At 39.5% G+C, this 23617-nt stretch overlaps 1 protein-coding gene across 1 annotated transcript in view; it reads right to left on the bottom strand.

The window, feature by feature from the left end:
• Positions 1–19865: 19865 nt before the first annotated feature.
• IL17RE (interleukin 17 receptor E) overlaps positions 19866–23617 on the bottom strand; it is a 560820-nt gene continuing 557068 nt past the window's right edge. The window contains exon 16 of the mRNA XM_044077387.1: positions 19866–21620. Coding sequence (XP_043933322.1) covers positions 20920–21620 — 701 coding nt within the window. The 3' untranslated portion in view covers positions 19866–20919. The remainder of the gene's footprint in view (positions 21621–23617) is intronic.

Raw genomic sequence — 23617 nt, forward strand, 5'->3', positions numbered from 1 at the left:
TTGTCCTGGAAGAATGTAGTCATTGAAGGCTGTCTGTATTCTGTACAGCTAACATTTCTTTTTGATTGGTATGCAGGTGCATTTGACTTGGGTTCCATTTGCCCTGAATGCACTTCCCTGCCAGGTGAGCCCCTCATGCATAGTCTGATGCATCTGTTGTTAGGGTTTGGGCGGCAGGGGGTGGTGTGAAAGGTAGTCCCTTGTTTTGGTGGCAGGCCTCTGCCCACCAAAGGAACTCTAGGCGTAGGCAAGGTATGATAGGAATCATTGTTTCTAGGCTTTGAGAATGTTGACACCATAGGCTTTTTAGATACCACTGTAGTTTCCTCATATGCAGTCTTGCATATAGAATTAGAAGAATGCAGGAGGCCATGAACCCCAAGGCTTGCAGTATTTGTCTTGCAGATAGCAGGGTTTTTGTGGCCACTTGTTTGAAGTAGGTTGTCAAATGAATTTGCTTTTCTGGCATGAGGTAAGCCATCTGGGAAGTTGTATTCAAGCTTGTTCTCAGGAATGTAATTTGTTGACAGGGTACCAGTTGTGATTTATTTTTGTTTATGGTGTACCCCAGACAAGTTAGAACCCTTTTTACAAAGGCCAGATGATTCAAAAGTATGTCCTGGCTTTCTGCCTGAATTAGACAATCGTCCAGGTATGGGTATATTTGAATACTTCTTTGCCTGCAAAATGCAATAACTGGAGCTAGGCACTTTGTGAATACCCTGGGCGCAGTAGATAAGCCAAAGGGCAGTGCAGAGAACTGATCATGCGTTTAGCCTGCTTTGAAGCGTAGGTATCTTCTTCAAGATTCCCTGATTGGGATGTGCAGGTATGCTTCTTTTAAATCTAGTGTTGCCAACCAGGCATCTTTGCCTAGCATAGGAAGTAATTGGTGAAGAGTCAGCATCTTGAATTTTGCAATCTCCAAAAAGGTGTTTAGAGTAGACAGGTCCAGGATAGGACACCATGAGTTGTCTTTTCTGGGTACCAGGAAAAGTCTCGAGTAGAAACCTTGTCCCTTTTCCTCTTCTGGTACCAGTTGAATAGCCCCCATGCTTAAGAGAGAAAGTACTTGTTTTTGGGCCTCTGCCCGCTGATTTGGGGGTAGGTTCGGCCACCCACTTGGAGGTGGCAATGTGTGGAAGTGAAATCTGTATCCCTGGGACACTGTATTTAAAACCCATTTGTACTGGGTAATGCATTCCCAGTTCTTTGCATGAAGAGCAATCTTTCCCCCCAAAGGGGCAGTCAGTTGATAAGTGCTTGGAAATTTTAAAAGGAAGTCATTGAGACAGTTTACCATAGGGGGAGTCTTATTATTCCCAGACTTGGAAGTGGAGGCCCCCCACTGCTTAGGTCTGTGAGTCCCCTGGGACTGAAACCTGGGGTTTTTGCTGTGTCTGGGTTTGGCTTGAGAAGACCTGGAAGGGGCTGGAAAGGACCAATTCTTAGAGGGCCAGTGCCTACTAAATCTAGGAGGCTGAACTTGTAAAAAATCTTTAACAGTTTGCATAGATTTAGCTTTATCTTCCATCTTTTTAAGAACTTCCTCAGCCTTGTTACCAAACAGGTGGTCCTGATTTAAAGGAGCATCCAACAATTTAGCTTTTACATGATCAGGCAAAGATTGCTCCTTAAGCCAAGCATGCCTTCTGAGCACAGACCCAGTAACAGCAGCCCTGCAAGAGGCTTCTAATTAATCAAAACCACATTGCAAAGTATGTTTTCCAACTTGCTGGGCAGAATGCATTAAATCCTGTAATTCTTTATTTTCCACACAGTCAGGAATCAAAATAATTTTCTGTTTAAGCAGTCCAATAACATGTTGCTGATATTTTAACATATAAAACTGGCAGTTTAAAGCCCTAATGACCAAGGTTGCAGAAGTGTAAACCTTCTTACCCCATCTATCCAGCGCCCTGGAGTCTCTATCAGAATGGGTAGGATTTTTTTGCAGTAGAAGCAGTAATGCCCTTGGGACCCTGTAAAATAGTCTCTGTATCTGCAATATGATTTTTGAAAAGGAACTTGTGGGACTCAGGGACCCTGTAGTATCTGTCAGGTTTACTGGGAGCAGGAGACAGGGAATCAGGGGCCAAAGTGGATTCCGAGAAAGCATCATCAACAATGTCTAGTACAGGAGTAATAGCCAAAGGCCTATGCTGAGGTAGGAGAAGGAAATCCCTAAGCCTCTTTTTTGAATCGGAAAATTCCTGGCTTTCCCAGTGGAAATGCTCCTTTAGAGTATGTAAGGTTTCCCCAAAAGAAAAATCCTCAGGAGGGGAAGAAGAGGGAATAGAGTCCTCTGCATCAGAATCCTCATAAGTAGGTAAGGACAAATCCAGGTCATCAAAAGAGTCAGAAAAAACAGAATCCTTATCAGAAGATTCATAATCAAGCTCAGTCCTAGGCCTCTTAGAAGGGGGGGGGGGGGGTTGGCTACCCCTGATTAGAGTTATTAGATCTTCAGCCATTCTTATCATTTGTTTTTTAGGCATAGAGGCCTGAGCATGTGGCCTGGGTGTCGGTTTTTTAGATGTGGATCGAGATTTAGGCCTAAGTAATGAAGGAGGCATTGATTTAATATGCAAGTCCATAGGTCTGAATACACCCTCAGAAGCCAGTGCCTGCACAACGGCTCCGGACCCATCCAAGGTAGAGACATCTGCGGGTTCCATAGTTGAAGTGTCTCGCGGCATACCATAGTCTGAATGGGTCTCAGTGGAGGCCTGCGAATCAGAAGTAGCGGGTATCAGGGGCTGCGAAAGCTGGCGACTGGCTTAGGAGAAGTGTTGTCAGCAATTTTGGACCTCGGTGGCCTGTCTCTATCTTTATCTTTGCATTTTTTCGGAATTCCGGTAGTCGGATGGCTAACCGATGACATTTCTGGATAATTAACCCGAGAACCAAAATATTTAGAGGCAAAAATATACCGAAGACGGATAGTGTGCTGATTAAATAAAGCACAAAACCGACAGCAAGGTATGTCATGGTCAGGGCCTAGGCAAGGAATACAGTACAAATGAAAATCTTTATGAGGTATTTGCTTTCCACAAGTAATGCAATTTTTAACTTTTACTGACATCGGTAAGAAGCAAGAAAAAGTTTCCCCAATGGGGTACTTAGCTTTTAGTTGAAGACTTCGGTTCTGAAACTTGAAAATGAAAATTTCAGGAGTCGGCCGACTGGCACTTGTGAACTGCTTCTACTTCAGGCACCGCATGGCAAGAAAGACTGATGTAATGGTGTCGGCTGCATGTTTTATACCCCTGATGACCTGACGTCATGGAAGAAGGGACAGCGATTGATGCAGGACCCAAGACTTTGTTAATCAGGCTGACTGAGGGCAATCTGCAAGCAGATTACCCAAATGTAATAACTGCAACAGTGAAACACGAAGAACATCAGTGCAGTTGTTAGTCATGGTGAGTGACAAGAATGGTGAGGCTGACTTGTAGAGCATCCTGTCTGAGCAGATGCTGGGTGCATATGCAAAAACGATGGAAGAGTGCAAAACTGAATAGGGTGGATAAAGCAGTTTTATATAGAGATAAGTTAAAGTGGTTTTATTAGATAACAATATGACAAGGGCCTGAGCTGGCAGATTGATCAGTTACCGTTGGCTGTCCTGAGCTGGACTTACAGTAAAGTGAAATATTTGAAGATGCATATAATTTGCCATCATTTAATTTAAGAGGAAACATTCTTCAATTGTTGCCTGTCTCTAAATTGCCTGCAGGTTTGTGTGCCATGAAAGAAAAAGTGTGTGTGTTTGTCTGTAAGAAAAATAAATTAAAGATGTGTCGTGTTGGTCCACCAACAGAAAACATAAAGACAGTAGAACACAGGTGTGATGCAATGCCTTTTATTGGACCAACACAGGTTTTGCAATTATTCGACCTTTCATGCTGGCATGAGCTCTTCAAACGCACGAGTCATTGCAAAATCTGTGTTAGTCCAGTAAAAGGTATTCCATCATGCCTGCGTTTCCCTGCCTTTGTGTTTTCCTTTTGTCTGTATGTGTTCTGTGATAGGTTGGCTCCACATTCAGGATTTGCTTCTTTGCCTTATTCAGTTTGAGTGTCAGGTTAGCCTCTAGCTTGCTTTTGACCATGCCTTACATTAATTGGATTATTGAAGAGTGAATGATTGATTAGATCTCCAGTTGCATTTTATCATTAGACCCCATATTGTTTTTCCTTTCTGTTTCTCTTCACATGATCCCTGTTTTCTAATGGCCAGTAGTCTTCCTTACTTCCATTCACCACACACTTCTTTATCTTTCTTATAACTGATTAATGTCATTAAAGTGGTTGATCATTTACTGCTAATTTGTTTTTCATACTGTTATTGCAGCTTGTTTTATTGTAGTGCATGGAGTGCCATGATTACGCTCAAAAATTGTCAGAAAATATGTATTAATGTGTGTATTAGTAATATGCTTAGTGCATTTAGAGCTTAAAAAGGGTTAACACATTTATTCTATTTCATACTGCATAAATCTGTACAAATTGCAGATGCTTTCTGACCTTGTATTATTAGCTAAAATCTTGCTTGTGCCTTGGAAATTTACTGAGAAGCAGATGATTTCTGCTTATGTTAGGAAAATAATGAATAGAACAATACTACTTGTATGAAACTTAGACAAGAAGTTCCGTTTGTGCTGTGAGAAAATACACAGCTGTAGAAGCTATAGATAATTAGGACAAAGCCTGTTTGAAAATATGAACTGCAATCAGCATTTGCTTGTATCTGAATTAGAAGAGCACCTTGAAATGTAACAATGTAAAATGGAAGCTTGTAAACGAATTAGAGCCCACCAAGGCCATGTTGTTTTTCTCAAAAGTTTCTCACAAATCTAGTCATGTCAGCAGAAAATCTGAGTAACATCTGCTGTAGAACAATACTGAAAGTTGTGTTTGATTACGTCAGCCATAGAAGGCCATGTCTTGTAAAACAGTATAAGAATAAACATACTTCCTGTTAGTAGTTAGACAAATCCTTGTATTTGCATGTTTTTGTCTCCTTGCGGCAAGTAAATAAATATACCTTAAATGAACCTTACGTGTATTGGTCTTTGAAGTTTTTCCTTTGACAGATTGGTCCTTAGGACCGGAAACCCTCACTTCGCCTCGGATCAGACAGGCCAGGTGGCTTGAAACCATACGGGGAAGAAACCACACTGGTTCTTCTTAGTTGAAAAGCCCTCCGACTGAATTGTCGTACAAAAGAGGCCAGCCACTTTCTGATCTGCGACTGAAGGACGGGTTTACTCGAACCAGGTGATCAATCACAAAGGCTCAGGTAAGGTGAATCTACTTTTTCTGTTGTAGATCAGGGACTAGATTTGTATTTACTTTGTTAAGACTTTGTTTATACAAGTCAGGGACAAAAAGATTACTGTCTTGTCATAGATCAGGGAAACAGAACAGGTAGGCAGTCATTCTGAAGGGACTATAACAAAATCCGTGGTACCACGTTAAAAAATAAGGAGTTACATAACGATTAAAAGGGTAGAACAAAATGGGTAATAATTGCACAAAAAGATCCCAAAATTCGCCGTTAACTGAAGATGCGAAATACATGCAGTCACAGCGTGCTGATAATACTAAATACTACTTAAAATGGGTTAATAAGTATGAATTTGATGGTAAACTAGAAAAATCCTCACTTGTCAAACTTGTCAAACAGCTTAAAACCAATTCTAGAGGTCGAGTAAAAAAGCAACGTCAATTAGGAATTCCTCAGGCACACAGGTGGATTGAGGAAGTAAACCGAAGGGAACAAAAGAGTAATAATTCAAAAGCAATGTTTTTAGATAAGGAGGACAATAACTTAGTAATAGCGTCAGCCCCTCCGCCTCCCTTACCAGAATATGAGGCAAGTGAACAAGTTAGTCCACCCCTGCGATATCCAGCTGTCACTGTAAGTAGAGACAATACAAAAGCAAAACCGTTTATTAAAGATCCCGTCGAGACCAGGTCTCGAACACGGGCAGGAAACTCAAAAGTAGACATTGAGTTATATCACATGAGTAGAAATTCATGATTTATGAGTGAAGAAGAAATATGCCCACTTATAGAAGTGCCTAATCCTCAGGCAGGGCAAGAAGGTCAGGACACAACTATTCTAGTGTATCGACCCTGGACTCCGGAAGACATCCGGAAAGCCACTGAGGGAATTCCCCATCCAAAAGTTAATTTTAGAAAGTTCTTAGAAGATTTGCAAGGAATGAGGCTAAGTTATAATTTAAATGGAGAAGAGGTAGAAAAAGTAGTCAGACAAATTGTGGGACCAGATTGGCACATGATTAGTGGCGACTGGAATCCCCCTGAAGTTGCACTCAGGCCCCTCCCACATAGCAGCGCAGAATTAGACAACAGAGTGAAAGGTCTTACAGACCAGATCTCTGAGAAATGGAAGCCTAGGGCAGATGGGACTTGCATTAATCAATGCATCAAACAGGAAGGTGAAGCTATTGACAGATATTATGCCAGACTATTAGAATGTTTTAATAACCATTGTGGAATGCAGGTTCCTGAAGATCAGACACACAATTCACAAATATGAGCAGCAGTTAAAGAATACATTTATGAAAGGCAGTATTGCACCCATAAGCAGCTTTATTACAAAGCACATGGTAGATCATCGTACAAGCAGGTTACAGTCATTACTTGAATATGCTAGGCATGCCGAAAGGCATTTTAATAGCAAAAAGAAAAAGAAAGCCCAAGTATTTTCTGTAGAAGATGGAGCAGAAGTTTATGTAGTACAGTCCAGGAAAAAGGGCAAGAGAAATGCCCAGGGAAACAAACAATCTGATCAGCGATCAGAGGACTTTGAAGGGCGAAAGAAAAGGGGTGAATGTTTTAAATGCGATAAGAAGGGACACTTGGCAAGGGATTGCAAGAAAAACAAGAAAGCAACCATGGAAGATAAGGAGGGTGAGGACTGACTATATGGTAGTCAGGAAGCACTAGAAGGGGATAGCAGAGAAAGGACAAATGAGTATGTGATAGAGGGAGTAGGGAATGTGACAGAAGAAATAGAGGAAGTGCAAGAAGTCACGGATAGTGAAGAAAATGAAATATTAGATTTGGCTTTATTGAGCTTAGAGTTCTATTTAGCAGACACAAAACCAGAAGTTACACTCCTGGTAGAAGGGAGGGAAGTCAGATTCTTGTGTGACTCAGGGGCATCTCGGACCCTGATACATCCCTCCAAACTGCCAGAGAACTCAGAGTCACCTGATTACATATTAGTGAAAGCAGCTAATGGACAGCTGTATCGGGAGCCCCTCTCCCATAATATTGTGATAACTGATCCTGTTTCAGGATTGACCCAGTAAAGCAAAATTGTTGTTTCTGCAAAATGCCCAGTAAACCTCTTGGGCAGAGACCTTATGCAGCTATATGGTATAGCAGTAGTTCCGACTATGCAGGATATGGAAGCACAGAGACAAATTGATACCTTTGCAGTGCAAACGGAGCGTAAAATGTTTTATTGGTACAGCCAGGACTTGGTTACAACTGGTCCAGGGGCAGTGACTGGAGAGCTGATGAATGTAGCTATCAGCAAGTTCCCCTCCCTTGACATTGATAAACAGTATTTGTTGCACTGTACTCTGTACTACTGTAATACACCAGGACCTGATAAGGAATATGAGCGAGAATTGTTTAGAAATCATGCAAACAGATTGATATTACGTAATCTGTACTGGGACACAGAAGGGAACAGTGTAGCCAGCTGTTCATTGCCCCAGGAGTTCTTTGCACTCTATAAATCTAACCGATTACCACATGTTAGCTTAACTAAGGACAAGAATGTAAAATGGGTAGACTTAGGAGAGAAAGTCACGAGATGGGAAAAACAGACAGAGTTAGAACTGTCAGAACAGGGAATACAAATGCAGAAGTTGAATTGGATAACTCAGACCCACGCAGCTGTACACTTGCAGTCTAGCAAGGACAGCTGATTAGCACTCCTATTGAAGGAGGAAGAAAATACCTTGCAGAATATACCAGAAACTCTCTGGTCAACAGGAAAATCAGATGTAGGACTTATTCGTACAGCAGGACCAGTTACTATTACGCCAAAGTCAGCATTTAGACCACAAAAAAGACAGTATCCCTTAAGAAAAGATGCAGAGGTAGGAATCAAACCTATTATAGCAGCTTTACTTAAGGAAGTGGTGCTGCTGGAATCTCCTGATTCACCATGTAACACACCCTTATTTCCTGTTAAGAAAGCGAATGGAGAGTGGCGTATGGTCCAAGATTTACAAGCTGTAAATGACGCAGTAATACCAAGGGCACCTACGGTGCCAGACCCACACACCCTGTTGAATGATTTAAAACCTCAACAGAAATATTTTTCTGTGGTAGATATCAGCAATGCATCCTTCTTGATACCAATACACCCTGACAGCCAGTATTGGTTTGCGTTCACATTTCAGGGGAAAAGGTATACATATACGTGATTACCACAGGGATATTGTGAAAGTCCAACAATATTCTCACAAGAAATGGCAAGCAACTTGGCGGGATTTACCCCACCAAGAGGTAGCCAGATTTTGCTTTATGTTGATAATATCCTGCTGGCGTCCCCCACCCAGCAAGATTGTAAAGAAGACACCATAGCGCTATTACAATTTTTAGCCACTGAAGGGCATAAAGTAAACAAAAATAAACTGCAGCTTTGGAAGAAACAAGTTAAATACCTAGGATATGTAATATCCAAGGAAGGTAGGACATTAGATGAGGACAGAAAAGTAGCGAGTTTGCAAGCACCAAAAACCACTACCAAGAAGGAAATTATGTCCTTCCTGGGTACAACTAATTTTTGTCTGAGTTGGATTCCAAACTATGCCTTGGAATCTGCACCGTTGACTAACCTAATTTATAAAAAGCCTATGGCAGCACAGGATTTGTTACAATGGACACCAGAAGCAGAATCTGCTTTCTGCAAACTGAAACAGTTAATAGCGTCCTCATTAGTTTTGGGATTACCAAACTATCATAAACGTTTTTTCCAAACTGTAGATTGTAAGCAAGGTTATATGACATCAGTGTTAACACAGCAGCATGGGGACAAACACCACCCTATTGCTTATTATTCATCACAACTGGACCCAGTGGCACGGTCTTTACCCCACTGTGTGCAAGCAGTAGTTGCAGCTGCAATGGCAGTACAGGCTTCGGCCTCAGTAGTTTTGTTCCACCCTCTCACATTGACAGTGCCTCATGCAGTCGCGATTATTTTACTGCAAGAGAAGGTAGCATATCTTTCCCCTGCTAGGCATCTTTCCTGTATGACTATATCGTTGAGCCAACCTCATATGACAATTGAACGATGTACGACTTTGAACCTTTCTACCTTGCTCCCAACCCCTGCAGATGGCACACCACACAGCTGCCTGCAGGTGATTGAGCAAAAGACACTGCCTAGAAAAGATCTTACGGATGTTCCCTTGGATGATGCTGAGGTGACATACTACGTGGATGGCTCATGCAAAAGGGGTCCTGCAGGACAGAACCTAGTAGGATATGCAGTAGTTTCTGATATTGAGATTACAGAAGCAAAATCTTTACCACACAATTTATCTGCACAGGCAGCAGAATTGATTGCCTTGACACGGGCATGTACCTTAGCAAAGGGTAAATGCGTGAACATTTTTACTGACAGCCAGTATGCTTTTTCTACTGTACATGTTTTTGCGCAACAGTGGAAAAATTGAGGAATGATAACATCTACTGGCAAACCAATCAATCATGCACAGTTTATTTTAGATCTTTTAGAATCTATTCAGTTACCTCAGAGAGTAGCTATTTGTAAATGCACAGCTCATACCAAGCAACAGGACAGGATTTCAAAAGGTAAAGCGAGAGCTAATACAGCTGCAAAGCAGGCAGCTTCAGAAGTATTTCTTTTGAATGAGGAATTACAACCCTCTGAGATTTTAGACTTAGAAATGTTAAAGACAATGCAGACACTTACTATGCAAGTTGAAAAACAAAGATGGGTAAAACGAGGAGCAATTCTCGAAAAGGGGCTGTACATCTCTAAAGAAGGGAAACCAATATTGCCATCTAATTTGTTTAGATACGCAGCTTTGTTGATCCATGGGCAATGCCATGTCTCAACAGGGGGGATGGTACAGCTGGTGAACCAAGTGTTCACAACGTATGGATTCTTAAACTGTACTAAAAAATTTTGTTCGATGTGCCATGTTTGTAATAAACATCATGCACAAGAGGCGTTAAAGCCCAAGCAAGGGAGTTTCCCCTACACCACCATATCTGTTTCATACTATCTGTATGGATTTCATAGAGTTGAATAAATGTGAAAATAACAAGTATTGTCTTTTCATTGTAGATATGTTTTCCAGATGGGTGGAAGCCTTTCCGACTAAAAATCCAGACGCAGCAACCGTGGCCAAAGTTCTTGTTAAAGAAATCATCCCTAGATTCGGCATTCCGGAAAGGATCTACCGTGACAATGGCACACACTTCGTAAACCAGACCATACAACAGTTAAGTAGACATTTTGGTATTTCTTTAAAAAATCATTGTGTGGATTACTCACAATCTGCAGGGCTAGTAGAGAGGCATAATGGGATTTTAAAGAATAAGCTAAGGAAGTTAATAGTAGAACGCAGAGAAATTGGGTGTACTGTCTGCCCTGGCACTGTTGAGCATGAGAACTGTTCTGAATGCAAAAGAATTGACTCCTTTTGAAAAGTTATTTGGAAGGGCTTATTATATACCTCAGTGGAAATCTCTCATGCCCGCAGACCAGGAAGCTGACAGTACACTAGCTGAGTACATGCAAAATTTGTTAAATTCTAAACATTTGTTGCAGTCAAATTCTGTTTCAGATAAAGAATGAACTAGACCGTCAGAAGTGGCAGTGTCCCCCGGAACTTGGGTTTGGGTGAAGACAGTAAAGAGGAAGAATTGGGCATCACCAAAGTGGGAAGGTCCATATCAAGTGCTTCTGTCAACACCCACTGCAGTCAAGATAGTGGAGCACGCCTCCTGGATCCACCTGACGCACTGTAAATTAGTAAAGAACTTTGAACTGGACAAAAATCTTGTTCCATGCCAAGAGTAAAAATGATAGAGTCCAGAAGAGACAGGAATGCAGAACAACCCTTTCCCCAGAAGTATTGCATAATCATCCTGTTAACTGTACTGGTGACAATAATCTTTTTGTTGTGGCCTTTCCTTTTCCCAGCCACACAAACTGAACTGAATAAACGTGAAGCATTACTCATTGACTGGCATCCAAACTTTAACACTTACCAGGCAAGTTAATATGTGTATGCTGAGACTTTCAGTGTTTCAAATTGCTGGATTTGCACAGCTTTGCTGACAGCATACAGGGGGATATTAATGACTACAGTCCCCCTAGGGGTCAATGAGACCTGGGAGAACTTGATTTATGATACCTCAACCATTACATCACAAGATAAAATAGCATTGCACTTGTCTGTTCCACAAAAGGGAACTGTGTGTTTTTATAAAAATAATACTGTTCAGGTGGGTTGGAGCAATTGCAATGTGACTGTTCCTTATAAATGTTACACTAAAGGTAACAAAGTAGATCTTTATTGTAATACAAACTATGATTCATTTCTTGGATTGATGCAAAACACTTGATGAAGTAAAACATAATTCCGTTCTTTGTAAACAACTGTCTATAATAGATAGAAAAATGTTTCATGCAGGGCGAGTGTATATTCATAGCAAAGTTACTACTAAAGCAGAGGATTGTTACTTTGTGTGTGGCAAAAAGGCATACAGATGGTTACCTGAGAATTGGTCCAGCAGTTGTTTTTTGGGTTACCTGGTTCCGGCCATACGACACACTGCAGTTTTGCCTTGAGGAAAAATTTGAAATGTCCGAGTGGTCATCAAGAAACATGTGAATCCAGTGGGACAAATCGATGTGCGTTGGAAAGACCATTATTCCACAGGCAAAGGACTGACACATATGGATTTGAGTAATAGCTTTATATCGTGGGCAGGCATATTACCGGCATATGGAGCAGTGAAATTGATCTGGGAGCTGAGAAAACTGTTGAAACTTCTCGAAGTAATGAGTAATGCAACTTTTTCCACTCTCAAATTGGTGACTGATGAACTGAATGCTATGAGAACTGTAGTGCTTCAGAACCGCATGGCTCTCGACTTCACCCTAGCGGCGAGAGGTGGTACTTGCACTTTAATCCAAGAAGAATGCTGTTCGTATATTTCTGACCATAAACACGAGATAGACAATCATCTTGAGGTAATTTAGCAAGTGTCGGCCATGACCAAACCAGGCCCAAACCCATTGATGGACTTTTTCCAGAAATGGTTTGGGGGGTGGGGTACCATCCTAATGAACATCCTGATTGCCATTTGTGTAGGAATGCTCCTACTGGGAGTATGTGTTTGTTGTGGCATCCCCTGCATGAAAAGACTGATTAAAGACCTTATAGACATGTCAGTTTCTGAAACCTTATATCAAAGTGCCGAGTTTGAGGAACTGTTAAAAGATTGAAAATGCTTTCATAAGTTTAAACTGAATGACTCTCTTAACTGCAAATCCTGAATGGAAGAGATTAGGAGAAGAAAACAAACTGTTTATGCTTATTTTGAAAGTCGAATAAAAGTATTTAAAGGGGGGAAATGTCAGAAAATATGTATTAATGTGTGTATTAGTAATATGCTCAGTGCATTTAGAGCTTGAAAAGGGTTAACACATTTATTCTATTTCATACTGCATAAATCTGTACAAACTGCAGATGCTTTCTGACCTTGTATTATTAGCTAAAATCTTGCTTGTGCCTTGGAAATGTACTGAGAAGCAGATGATTTCTGCTTATGTTAGGAAAATAATGAATAGAACAATACTACTTGTATGAAACTTAGACAAGAAGTTCCGTTTGTGCTGTGAGGAAAATACACAGCTGCAGAAGCTATAGATAATTAGGACAAAGCCTGTTTGAAAATATGAACTGCAATCAGCATTTGCTTGTATCTGAATTAGAAGAGTACCTTGAAATGTAACACTGTACAATGGAAGCTTGTAAACGAATTAGAGCCCACCAAGACCATGTTGTTTTTCTCAAACGTTTCTCACAAATCCTGTCATGTCAGCAGAAAATCTGAGTAACATCTGCTGTAGAACAATATTGAAAGTTGTGTTTGATTACGTTAGCCATAGAAGGCCATCTTGTAAAACAGTATAAGAATAAACATACTTCCTGTTAGTAGTTAGACAAATCCTTGTATTTGATTGTTTTTGTCTCCTTGCGGCAAGTAAATAAATATACCTTAACTGAACCTTACGTGTATTGGTCTTTGAAGTTTTTCCTTTGACAGATTAATTTCTAGTTAAGTACTACTAAAGATCAAAATCTGATCTTAAAAATGCTTAGAGGATTGTTAACTATCCCCCAGGTGCTGCTGAGCCTGTGCTAAAAGCAGGCAGTGCTGGCCAGAAAACAACAGCTTAATTTCAGTTCCCTTTTCTGCCTGCTGAAGTACATCCAGCACTTTGGTCACAACTGCTTCTCTTACACAGGTAATATTTTAAGATGTCAACCACTTCCCCACTGCCTTACATGCTTTCAAAGCTGGTACAACACATCATGTTTTTTTTTATTGGATTTTCACTAGCTACTAGTACATGGAGACGATAAATCTCCATGCACTACAACAAATTATGATCTGATCTCTGTAATGAAATGTTATGTTTTCTTGACATGGATGCCAGGATTCATCTCTTGAGCTTTGCTCTTAATGTGATTTTTTTAGCATCCATGTCTTGAATGCATTATATGCTTGTTACAATTGGCAACCCGGTCATAATCCTCCGTGTTATGTACCACTGTTTCATGTTATACCTAGAATGAGCTGAACTGGCAAACTATTTTGTAATGCATGCAGTTGTACCTCAAGAAATGCAATATCTGTTTTGCTTTTTATCCTTTCCCATCTTTTTTCTTACATTACTTGGTATATATTTCTTGATTTCATTGTAAACTTATGGCATAAGTCAAATTAAGGGAATATGCACTCATTGTATGCATTCATAGTTTAATTTAGCCGACTGTATAACAGAGAGCTCATCCAGTTTAGTCATAGTCATGTACAGTTTTAAGGGTATGTAATGCTTTTTATTTATTGTTTTTTTCTATCTAAGGGGGACATTTTTCAGTTGTGGCTGTGACGAAAGAAGGTACTGCTAGCACAGCTAGCTGGAATTTTGTAAATAATTATCTCATTTGTGAATATCGAACTGTATGTCATACAAGATGCTAGTGTTATAAATGCATAGGTTCATAGGTACATACTAGGCTATCTGCCCTAGGGCATTTATAAGCCTAGCCAGAGTGTGTGTGTCTTTCACCACCCCTTAGGATGAGAATACTATACCCATTAGTTTGCTGTGCCTCTGTCCAGCAGTGACACAGAGATGATTCCCAGGGCATTAGAACTGTATGTCATGTGCAACCTGGACCAGTGCATGGGAAATCAGAAATTCACCCCCAGTAGTACTAGATCTAAGAATTTAACATTTGCCTATGACTTAAATAGGACATGGTGTAGGGACAGGTGAGAATCCCCATTCTCTTTATTCTTCAAGGGCAACAGCCACTTTATTTGTAGATGAAACGATGAAATATAAAGTTGTTTCCTAGCAACAACCTCTTCATTAGTTAGAGATCTCTTTAATGTAGAATTATTTAGATGACTTACTTCTGCAGAGATTTTGCGTATTTACTTATATTGGTGGATTGTAATGACAGAAGTTTGAGTGGCCTTTTATGGTTTAAATTTTCTGAAATGGATAGTGTTGTCATTGGTTCATGCATTTTGTTTCATTGCTTACTAGAAGACTGTTTAAAACTACAAATTTAAAACACAATCTAACAACTGGTGCTGTATTATGCAAGGAATATAATTTAATACAATCAGGAAGGTGAATCAAAGCTGGCCCTAAATGCTTGAAAACAGCCCAGAGGAAAGTGGGAAAGGCTCAAAATCATGGGTAAAGTTTAAGCTTTACTCTTGCTACCAAAGCAATGGATGAAGGTAAAACAGTCACATTACCTTGACATGGCCAAGCCTTTTGACACAATCCCCTACTCAGGTGTAGTACAAAAGATGAATAATGTAGGAGCAAACACTTACATCACTAGTTGGATTACCAACTTGCTCACAGGATGCAAGAGATCAAAATGGGGAAAGAGACCAGTCACCAATGGAGCCCCCCAGGGTTCGGTGCTGAGACTTTTTCTGTTTGGCATATACATCTCAAAAGTAAAAGGAAATACCAAGGGGCTTTGTCCAGCTAAGTTTGAGATGACTGCAAGCTAGGAACAGTTATTGAATCCCCAAATGACTTAACCATCATACAGGAAGGTTTTTCCCAAACAATAACTGGTGTCAAAATCATGACAATGCCCTCTGAGAACTGACTTAATTGTTTGGCATTTGGGAACTTGTGCGTACAGTAATCTACATTTTGACCAACATGTGCCCAGAGTCATAAGAAAGCTTTTCTATATTGCAATGCTTATAAACACATTGCAATATAGAAAAGCTTTTTATATTGCAATGCTTATAAACACATTGATTGTGACTAGATCTAGAGATGTTGTCCCCCTTTACAAAGCTCTCATTAGGTCAATCATTTTGTATAATGCCCACTTTGGCATGTATCTGTCCAGCCCCATGCAATAACTGGAATACCTTCAGAGATACCTTACTAAAAGGATACAAGTCCTAAACAATAGGTGTTGCATGGATCACCTCAAAGATTTATTACTATACTCAGTATCCTACAGAGTGCTTAGAGGTGAGATGTCTGTCATACAAGGCATCCGCCGACCTAATACAGATGGACCTACTGAACATCAGCAAGTCAAATGGCATCAGAAATACTCAGTCCAGGTATCTAAACTGAATGTTGTGGAGAGATGGATATATAGCACAGAGGCTACCTCTGTTCCAGAACAGACTATCCATAACAATAAATTAAAGCTCATACATCCATATTCAAATGCAACTTGGATCTAAGGATGGGTAATAGAAAATGTACTCCAGGATTGCCCCTCATGCTACTAATGGATAGAGGCAGTTCCTAAATGCTGCAACCCTTACATGGGTCTCCTCAAATTATCTATGGAATGATCGCAGTTATTCTTACTAGGGCTAATATACAATTATCAGCCATGGGATAGGTAAGACCAATCAGAAAATGTTTATTCAAGCACCAAAAGGGAATTGATTAAGCCTAAAATGTCCTCCAAGTGAACCTATGTTGTGATAGTAAACAGTTATAAAAAATGCCCTTTTTAGATCACTAAGTACTCCTCTCACCCTCCACCCCCCGTCTTCAACAGCTTCCGGCATCTATGATAGCAAAAAATACTATAATTTAAAACTTAAAGCCCTACAGATGATACAAGTCTGAGGCAAAGTGATACAAAATGATGAAGTTGTGGCCAGTAGGTGAGATGTTAATAGGCAAGCATTGAAACAGTGCCCACAGAAATGCATATGGACACTTAGCTCAGTTCATGATCAGCTCCTGTTTAGAAGCAAGAGAACAACCTACAGAAGAATACGGGTTTCAACTCTGGTTAATATGAGTGAGTGGGGTTATGTAGGAAATGTCAATATAGATTTTTCTGCAGTGCAGAAATAAAGAACTAAACAGAAGAACTTTTATTTTTTATGTTCTACACATCTGTGCTGAGCTTCTGTTATTCTCCCCATCAAGAAAATTTGCATTAGGAGCAGGTTCACCTACTGTTACTGAAGAATGAGGGAGGCAGGAAGAAAACAAATCATTTTATCTTTCTTATTTCACTAGGTGCAGCACTGATTCTTAACACACCTGCTAATGATTCCAGTCCTACGTCTGAATTGTCACACGTTACGAGATACATCACACAGAGTCTAAAAACCCCTTCGCACCACAGATGCTACCAGTTTGTCACAGTCATGTGTGAACTGCACTGACTTCCTATCAGGCAGCATATTACCTCTGAAATTCTGGTTCTTGTTTATCTTGCATTGTATTTCTTGAGTCCCTCCTATCTGCAGGACTGTCTGGACTACTGTTGGCCGTTCTGGTCCTTGATGATCCACTTCTCAGGGGCTGTTAATGATGCTAGTGGTATGGCTTGAATACTTTAAGGGTCTGTTATTTTGCTTACCCAAGTCCACACTTTTGGAATTTATACCCTAGCCGGTTGAGAGGATCCCCAATTCTGAGCAGCTTTAAGCATCACCATAAGATCCTTGCATTTGAATGGCTTGATTTTTACCCTCTGCTTCACTGCTTTCTATTACAAATGGCCTTAATAGTGTTTTATTGTTTTATTAGATTATCTAATTTAGTCTTTTCTTATTTTGTCTGATTTACTTTTATTGTGCTTCCTCTACCGATTTATTTGTGCAGTTGTTTGGTTCAAGTACTTGAATAAACTTTCTTGGACTTGAACTTAAGTACCAAATAACATTTTAAAGTACAGTATCGTGACTGCCAACAGTGGAGCGCAGTACACAAACACTATAGCCATTATGCTCTCAAGTGAAATTTTTCTGCTTCTACTTTAATTTTTGGAATTCATCACAATCTTTGCCCACCTCTCATGCATTGTCATATATTTTGTTGAACATAGGTTGACAGATATATTCCCTGGTCTACTTCAAATAATCGAAGTACCAGAATGTTGAATCCCAGTACATTGAGATGACTTTGCCGAAAGACCGCAACATCGAATAAACAGAACATTGAATCTAGAACATTGAATACAGGCTACTGACATGTAGTCAGCAGCAGCAAGGTTAATGCACCTGTAAATATGCCTTTTTCTTCATGGTAGTGCAATCTTGGCATCGGTATATTTTATTTAAGGCTTGCCCCCTGCAAATACCAAGACATTAGTTATTAATTTACTTTGGTTATTTTTAGGAGTTGTGTTCTTTAAGATGGGGTAGCATTATGGGTGCAGGAAGTGCTGGACTTTGAAAATGAGGTGTAGGATGAGTTATTTATTTATGATGGTCATCAAGAGGTTTTTGTTGAGTTTTGTGAGAGGTTTTCATGTTAGATTGGACAGGGTTGCATGGGGAGTTGGTTTTGATGTTCTGAGTTCAATATTCTGTTTGATGTTATGGTCTTTCAGCTGAGTCAACATTCTGGTTCTTCGATTATTGCCATCTTTTATATGATGTTATGACTGGCAGATTGGACATGTATGTATATTTCAATATGGGAATGAGAGACAATATGTAGAGAGATAGCTAAAATTTTCTTTTTTTATTTACAAAATCAGATATGCAGCTACTCTGGCAGAGCTGTAGTGGTGTTTTTAGAAAAATCCCTCCCTGCTTGAACTATTTTCTGCAGGTTGTGGTGCTGAGGAATTGGGCTCACCCTAGTCTGATAACACTGATGAACACTACCAGCAGAGAACATGGATGATATTTGTGCTATGTTGAGAGAGACTGTGCCTACATGGAAGGCAGAGACTGAAAGGGGTGACAACTTGAATTAGTAACTTGACATTATTAAGTTAGTATGAACCACCAGGAAAAAAAAAGATGTTCATAATGCTATCAGAATCCCAGGAAATGCTTTTGGGAGTGTTTGCAAGCCACACGATTCCTTCTAGCAACATAAAGTGCAAAATCTTCTTCTCTTACTTGATGGTACCCACATTGCTGATCTCATTTGATGGTACCCACATTGCTGATCTCATTATGAAAATACTCTGATGTGACAACTCTATGCCCATAGGCATTGTATTTTGAAAGATTTGATCATTTGAAAAACAGTGGAAAGTAAATACAGTTTCATGCTTCCAAATACTAGCAATGGGTTTGTAGCAATTTCTGAGGTTAAACTGAACTATCCTCTGATTCTGTTTTATGTTTTAGAGACTTTTATGTTTTCTTCTGTGAATTAATTGGATGGGAAACCAGAAATTCATCCCTGATTTGGCACCTATGTCTCTAATGGACACAGGCAACCTGTAAATGGTTCATCTCCCAGGCTCCTGCTTGTAAATGTTTCATTTCCCAAGTCCTTGCTTACACTTATCAAGGGAACCTAAACTTGTCAGAGATTTGGGATGCAGGTTAAGCTTAAAAAGGCTCTTGTGGTTGTTAGGCTAGTAAACACCTATGAACTGATTAACATTTTAGCGATGTTTATGAAACAATGGGGGTGTGGAATTATGAAAAAAAAGTACTTGAAATATCAAGAGAGTTGTGGATTGTTGTCATCTGGGACTCCAAGTAGAAATTTCAAGGCTGTCTGGTACCTGACTGACCTACACCAGACCTGTGTGATTCTAATGATTATGTTCTTAATACTTACACACATTTACAGTAATACAGAGGTCAAGACCTGTACATCATCTGCACCCTCTAAATATTTCTCAGATTCCTCTTACCTGACTTTAGAGACTACAGTAGTGTAACAGTACATGATTTTTTACAAAAACTTGTTTGTTTTGCTGTGAGCTTAACATAACACATTCCTTTCAGTCATACTAGAATTGGTATATCTAGATTATCTGCCATTTCAGGCCATAATTTTCATGCAGATGTGAACTGATGTATATGGCCTGTCTTTAAAGAAAAATGGCCCAAGCTTCATTTGTTATAAGTAGCAGGTTGACACAATTTCTTTGAAAAGGGTATCAGTAAACTCAGCACTATAGTGTGTTAGTAGTTGTTCTACATATTATTCCTTCTTTTAACATGTACTCTTCCAAGTGGAAATAAGCATTAACTTTGTTTCTCGATTAACTGCTAGAACGCAAAGTTTCAAAAATAATGCAAAGAAATGAGTTTGAGTTGGAAAAGAATAATTTATTTAAATGCCAGTGTGATATGCTAAACGGTTTTGATTTTTAGTATCTTTAGACAACCTATCGAAGATGCATGCCTTCATAATTTCAAGATACAAGTCTCCAGTAAAACAATTTACTTCATGAACGATTATGTGCTTTATCCATTTGACAGCTAAGACTTGCTGCAGAATATTACTTCCTGAGGTAGAAAGGGAGAACGTAGCTGTTACTACAAAACACAGGAAAGACATTAAATGTAAAGAAGGGAATATCCCCACAACAAAGGGGGACATGTCTAGGTAAGACGTTAACACTATCATTTGCATCCATAAACTTGTTGCAGTCTTCCTGTTTCTTTGTAGCTGGAATATCCTTCATATTTCTATTTGTGCAGAGGGGGCATATAAATACATGGCACTGCTTACAACAATAACAATTAAATTACTAAGTCAAGGCACATTTTCTGTCTCTTCAGTAAACTTTAGACAGCACCATAATTACTGCCCAGAGGACTTGATGTCCATTATTAAATTCTCTCAACCATTCAAGTTAGCTTATTGTCTGCTACAATATTATATGCCGCAATACACTGTCTTCTCCATGAACTGGCACCTTCCAAATCTGCTGAAACCAGTCCACAGCAGATTAACTACATAGCAGATTGTCAGCAGCTCCTATTAAAACTCTTTTTGAACCAGCCCACAGCATACAAAAAAACTGTGGATTAGTGTATAGAAAAAATGAAGACATTTTACACATACAACCATATGTATGAAAACAGCAATGTTAAAAATCTGGTGTGATCCCTGACTCATCACAAAAATGAAACAAACAATAATCTTAAAGCATCTGCTCTGTAGACTTCAGGATCTTTGAATATTCTGTGTAACTGAAGAAAATGAACTGTCCTTTCAAAAAATATAATGTGTAGACAGAAATGAGTTGTCTACCTTTAATCTCTGGCAGGACATAAAGAAAACTTGTCTGTGCTGTGGTATGACATGTTGTTCAAAAACAAACTATTGCAAGAGGACAGTGACAGGAATGCATGCCTACAGACTTGAACTTGTGCTCTGGTCTATTAAGCTAACATCTGAAGATATGAGTTCTAACTCAGCTGCATCCTCTTCCCACTGGGTCCCACTTTGCTGCCGGACTCTGGACAGTTCCACCCGCCTCCTTAGGTTTTTGCTCCTTTCAGATTGAGCAATCCTTCGCACAAAGAACTTGATCACAAACTTTAACCAGCAAGAAAGCTCAGCTGGGTTTTGTAGCTTGCATACCAGATCAGGCAAGTCTTTTAGCAGCTTAAATTTGGCTATTGTATGAAAAGAGTCTGGAATGTCATTTATTTCACATAGTCCTTCAAAGTAGATGAGGAAGTAGTCCTTGGACCTGTCTCCTTGCTTTAAGTCACTCTGAAGACATGCCATTGCTGTGCTGAAAAGGTCATGAGGATCACTGTGGCAGGATCCACAGCTGAGTTTCATTGTAAGCCACTGTTCAAATAAGACTTTGCTAAACTTCGTCCACACCAAAAGGACCTTTCCTGATTCTCTTTCTACTAGCTCTCTCTTTCCATATAACCATGGGATGATGCCAATTTGTGCCACCTTTCCAGTGTCCCAAAGATCCAGGATGACATCACAGCAAAGCTCTACACGTAGGAAGTCTGCAAATGCACCTATCAAGATGTTGTGCTCTTCTGAATCAGGAGAGTAGATCAAAAGGATTGTCCTTCTCCAAGGTGGTGCTACAAATGTAAAAATGAAATGAGAATAAGGTTCAGAATACAACATCACAGAAAATATACATTTCTGGGTAAAGTTTGAGATAATTGACAGGGCTTCAGATTTAGACTTATTCAAAGTGTAGTAAGTGACTACTGCTGTTAAGCTATACTTAAAATAGTGATTTTCTAAATTAAGCAGGAGGAAGTTTGACATGCATAGGGTATACATAAGTACTATCTGGTTCCATAAAATGAACTTTTAAAATAAATAAATTACTACATACATACATGCAGTCATAAATTTAAAAACAATTCCTATGATACAGCATTGTTAAAAATCCGTATATGACTCATTATTAGGATCACAGGTCAAAGGATGACAGAGAAACAGTGGTGTTGAACAGTGCTATACAATGATTCCTCCTACACAATTACTTATTTATTTGTATTTATTTATTTAACATTTGTTTACCGGGAAAGTCTGACTTGGAACGATTCAATGTTCAGCAGAAACTCTGGGAGAAATGCTACAGATGCATGTCTTTGTAATGTAAAATAAGTAACCATGCTGAATGCTGGTTGCTTCATAGCAGCTCAGTTTGATGAAGCCCATTTAATTAGGGCCAGAAGTTAAAAAAGGACACTTACTGCTAAGAGATATGCTAGCAATAATGCCTAAAAGGAAGGGTGTTACAGAAAAATAACAAGTTATACACGAATGTTGAGAGGCCCTATGCCTCACTACCCTTAAAGGCCCTTTATTTCCATGTAACTGAGGGTATTAGTGCATTCTCTCTCACTCACACACACACACACACACACACACACACACACACACACACACACACACACACACACACATGCATACATGCACACAAACACACACACACAGCTATTGCTGTAGTTACTTGTGTCAATTCTGTATTTTTTCTCCCTAGTCTCATAGTCCCTTTGAACATTGCACTAGTATTATTATGTTCCTTTCTTCTGTTTGCACTTTTACATTTCCGGGTACTATTTCTTTTAGTAGTTGTTTTTAACAGTTGTTGTTAGTAAGTGGAAAAAAAACTAAGATGTTAGCCATGGCACATAAATTTTGTACTATGACTAGGCACACCTTTTTACCATACTCTTGCAGTAGATTTATTCCCTCCTTTGGAACATCTCGGAATTCAGTATTGTTTACTGATTCTGCATCCCCATTTTCTAAAGCATGTTATTTTTTACTGACAGTAGACTTCATTATATTGGCAAGTGGGTTTGGCTACTATAGTTCCCTGTATGGAAGTAAAGGGGTGAACCCCAACCTTATTTAAAAGTTTTGATAATATGTCTGCTTGTTTTGTTTGGCTGAGATGAAATGGGATTTGATGTAGAAGGTGTCACTGGAGGCCCTAGACTCCCCCATACACTCTACTAGACACTATGAATCAAAACATCTGTGTTTATTTGCCAGTTATTGCTATAGCAGTACCACATCTGGGGTTGGGGTAAGTGAGGTGGCTGCCCCAGGTACAAGCACTTAGGAGGAGTAATTGGTGCTTTATAAGAATTACCAATGAACTGTGAATGCATTAATGACAATCATTAGAGCAGCTAATTATGATGATGATAGACAGTGTATCTGCTGAAATGAATGTATTAATTTGTATGTCTGCTTAAATTAATGTATTATTTTGTATGTAGCTTGTGTGAGAGTCTTAGCAGCAAGGAGCTAGTGTGAGCTCTTTGCAATAGTTTCAAAAGAAATGTTTATTTATTTATTTTTTGGTCTACAACTTCAGAGGACCTTTTTCATTTGGTCATCATCTCGAGGAGGGGTACCCCTCTGGGGATTTTCTGGTGTGCCAACTAACCTAGCAACAGCACTGAGTTATAAAACTAGCTATATAGTACCCACTGGAAAACATCTCACAGAAAAAGAGACAGGAGTTATCTATTTACATAATTATTCCGGTCACAATGTTAATTATTGGGAAAAAGTAAAGAATTAATTAAAGCATGCATCTGAAAGGTGG

Source organism: Protopterus annectens, chromosome 7.part0 (genome assembly GCF_019279795.1).
Source record: "Protopterus annectens isolate FY-2018-M chromosome 7.part0, PAN1.0, whole genome shotgun sequence".
NCBI lineage: Eukaryota > Metazoa > Chordata > Ceratodontiformes > Protopteridae > Protopterus > Protopterus annectens.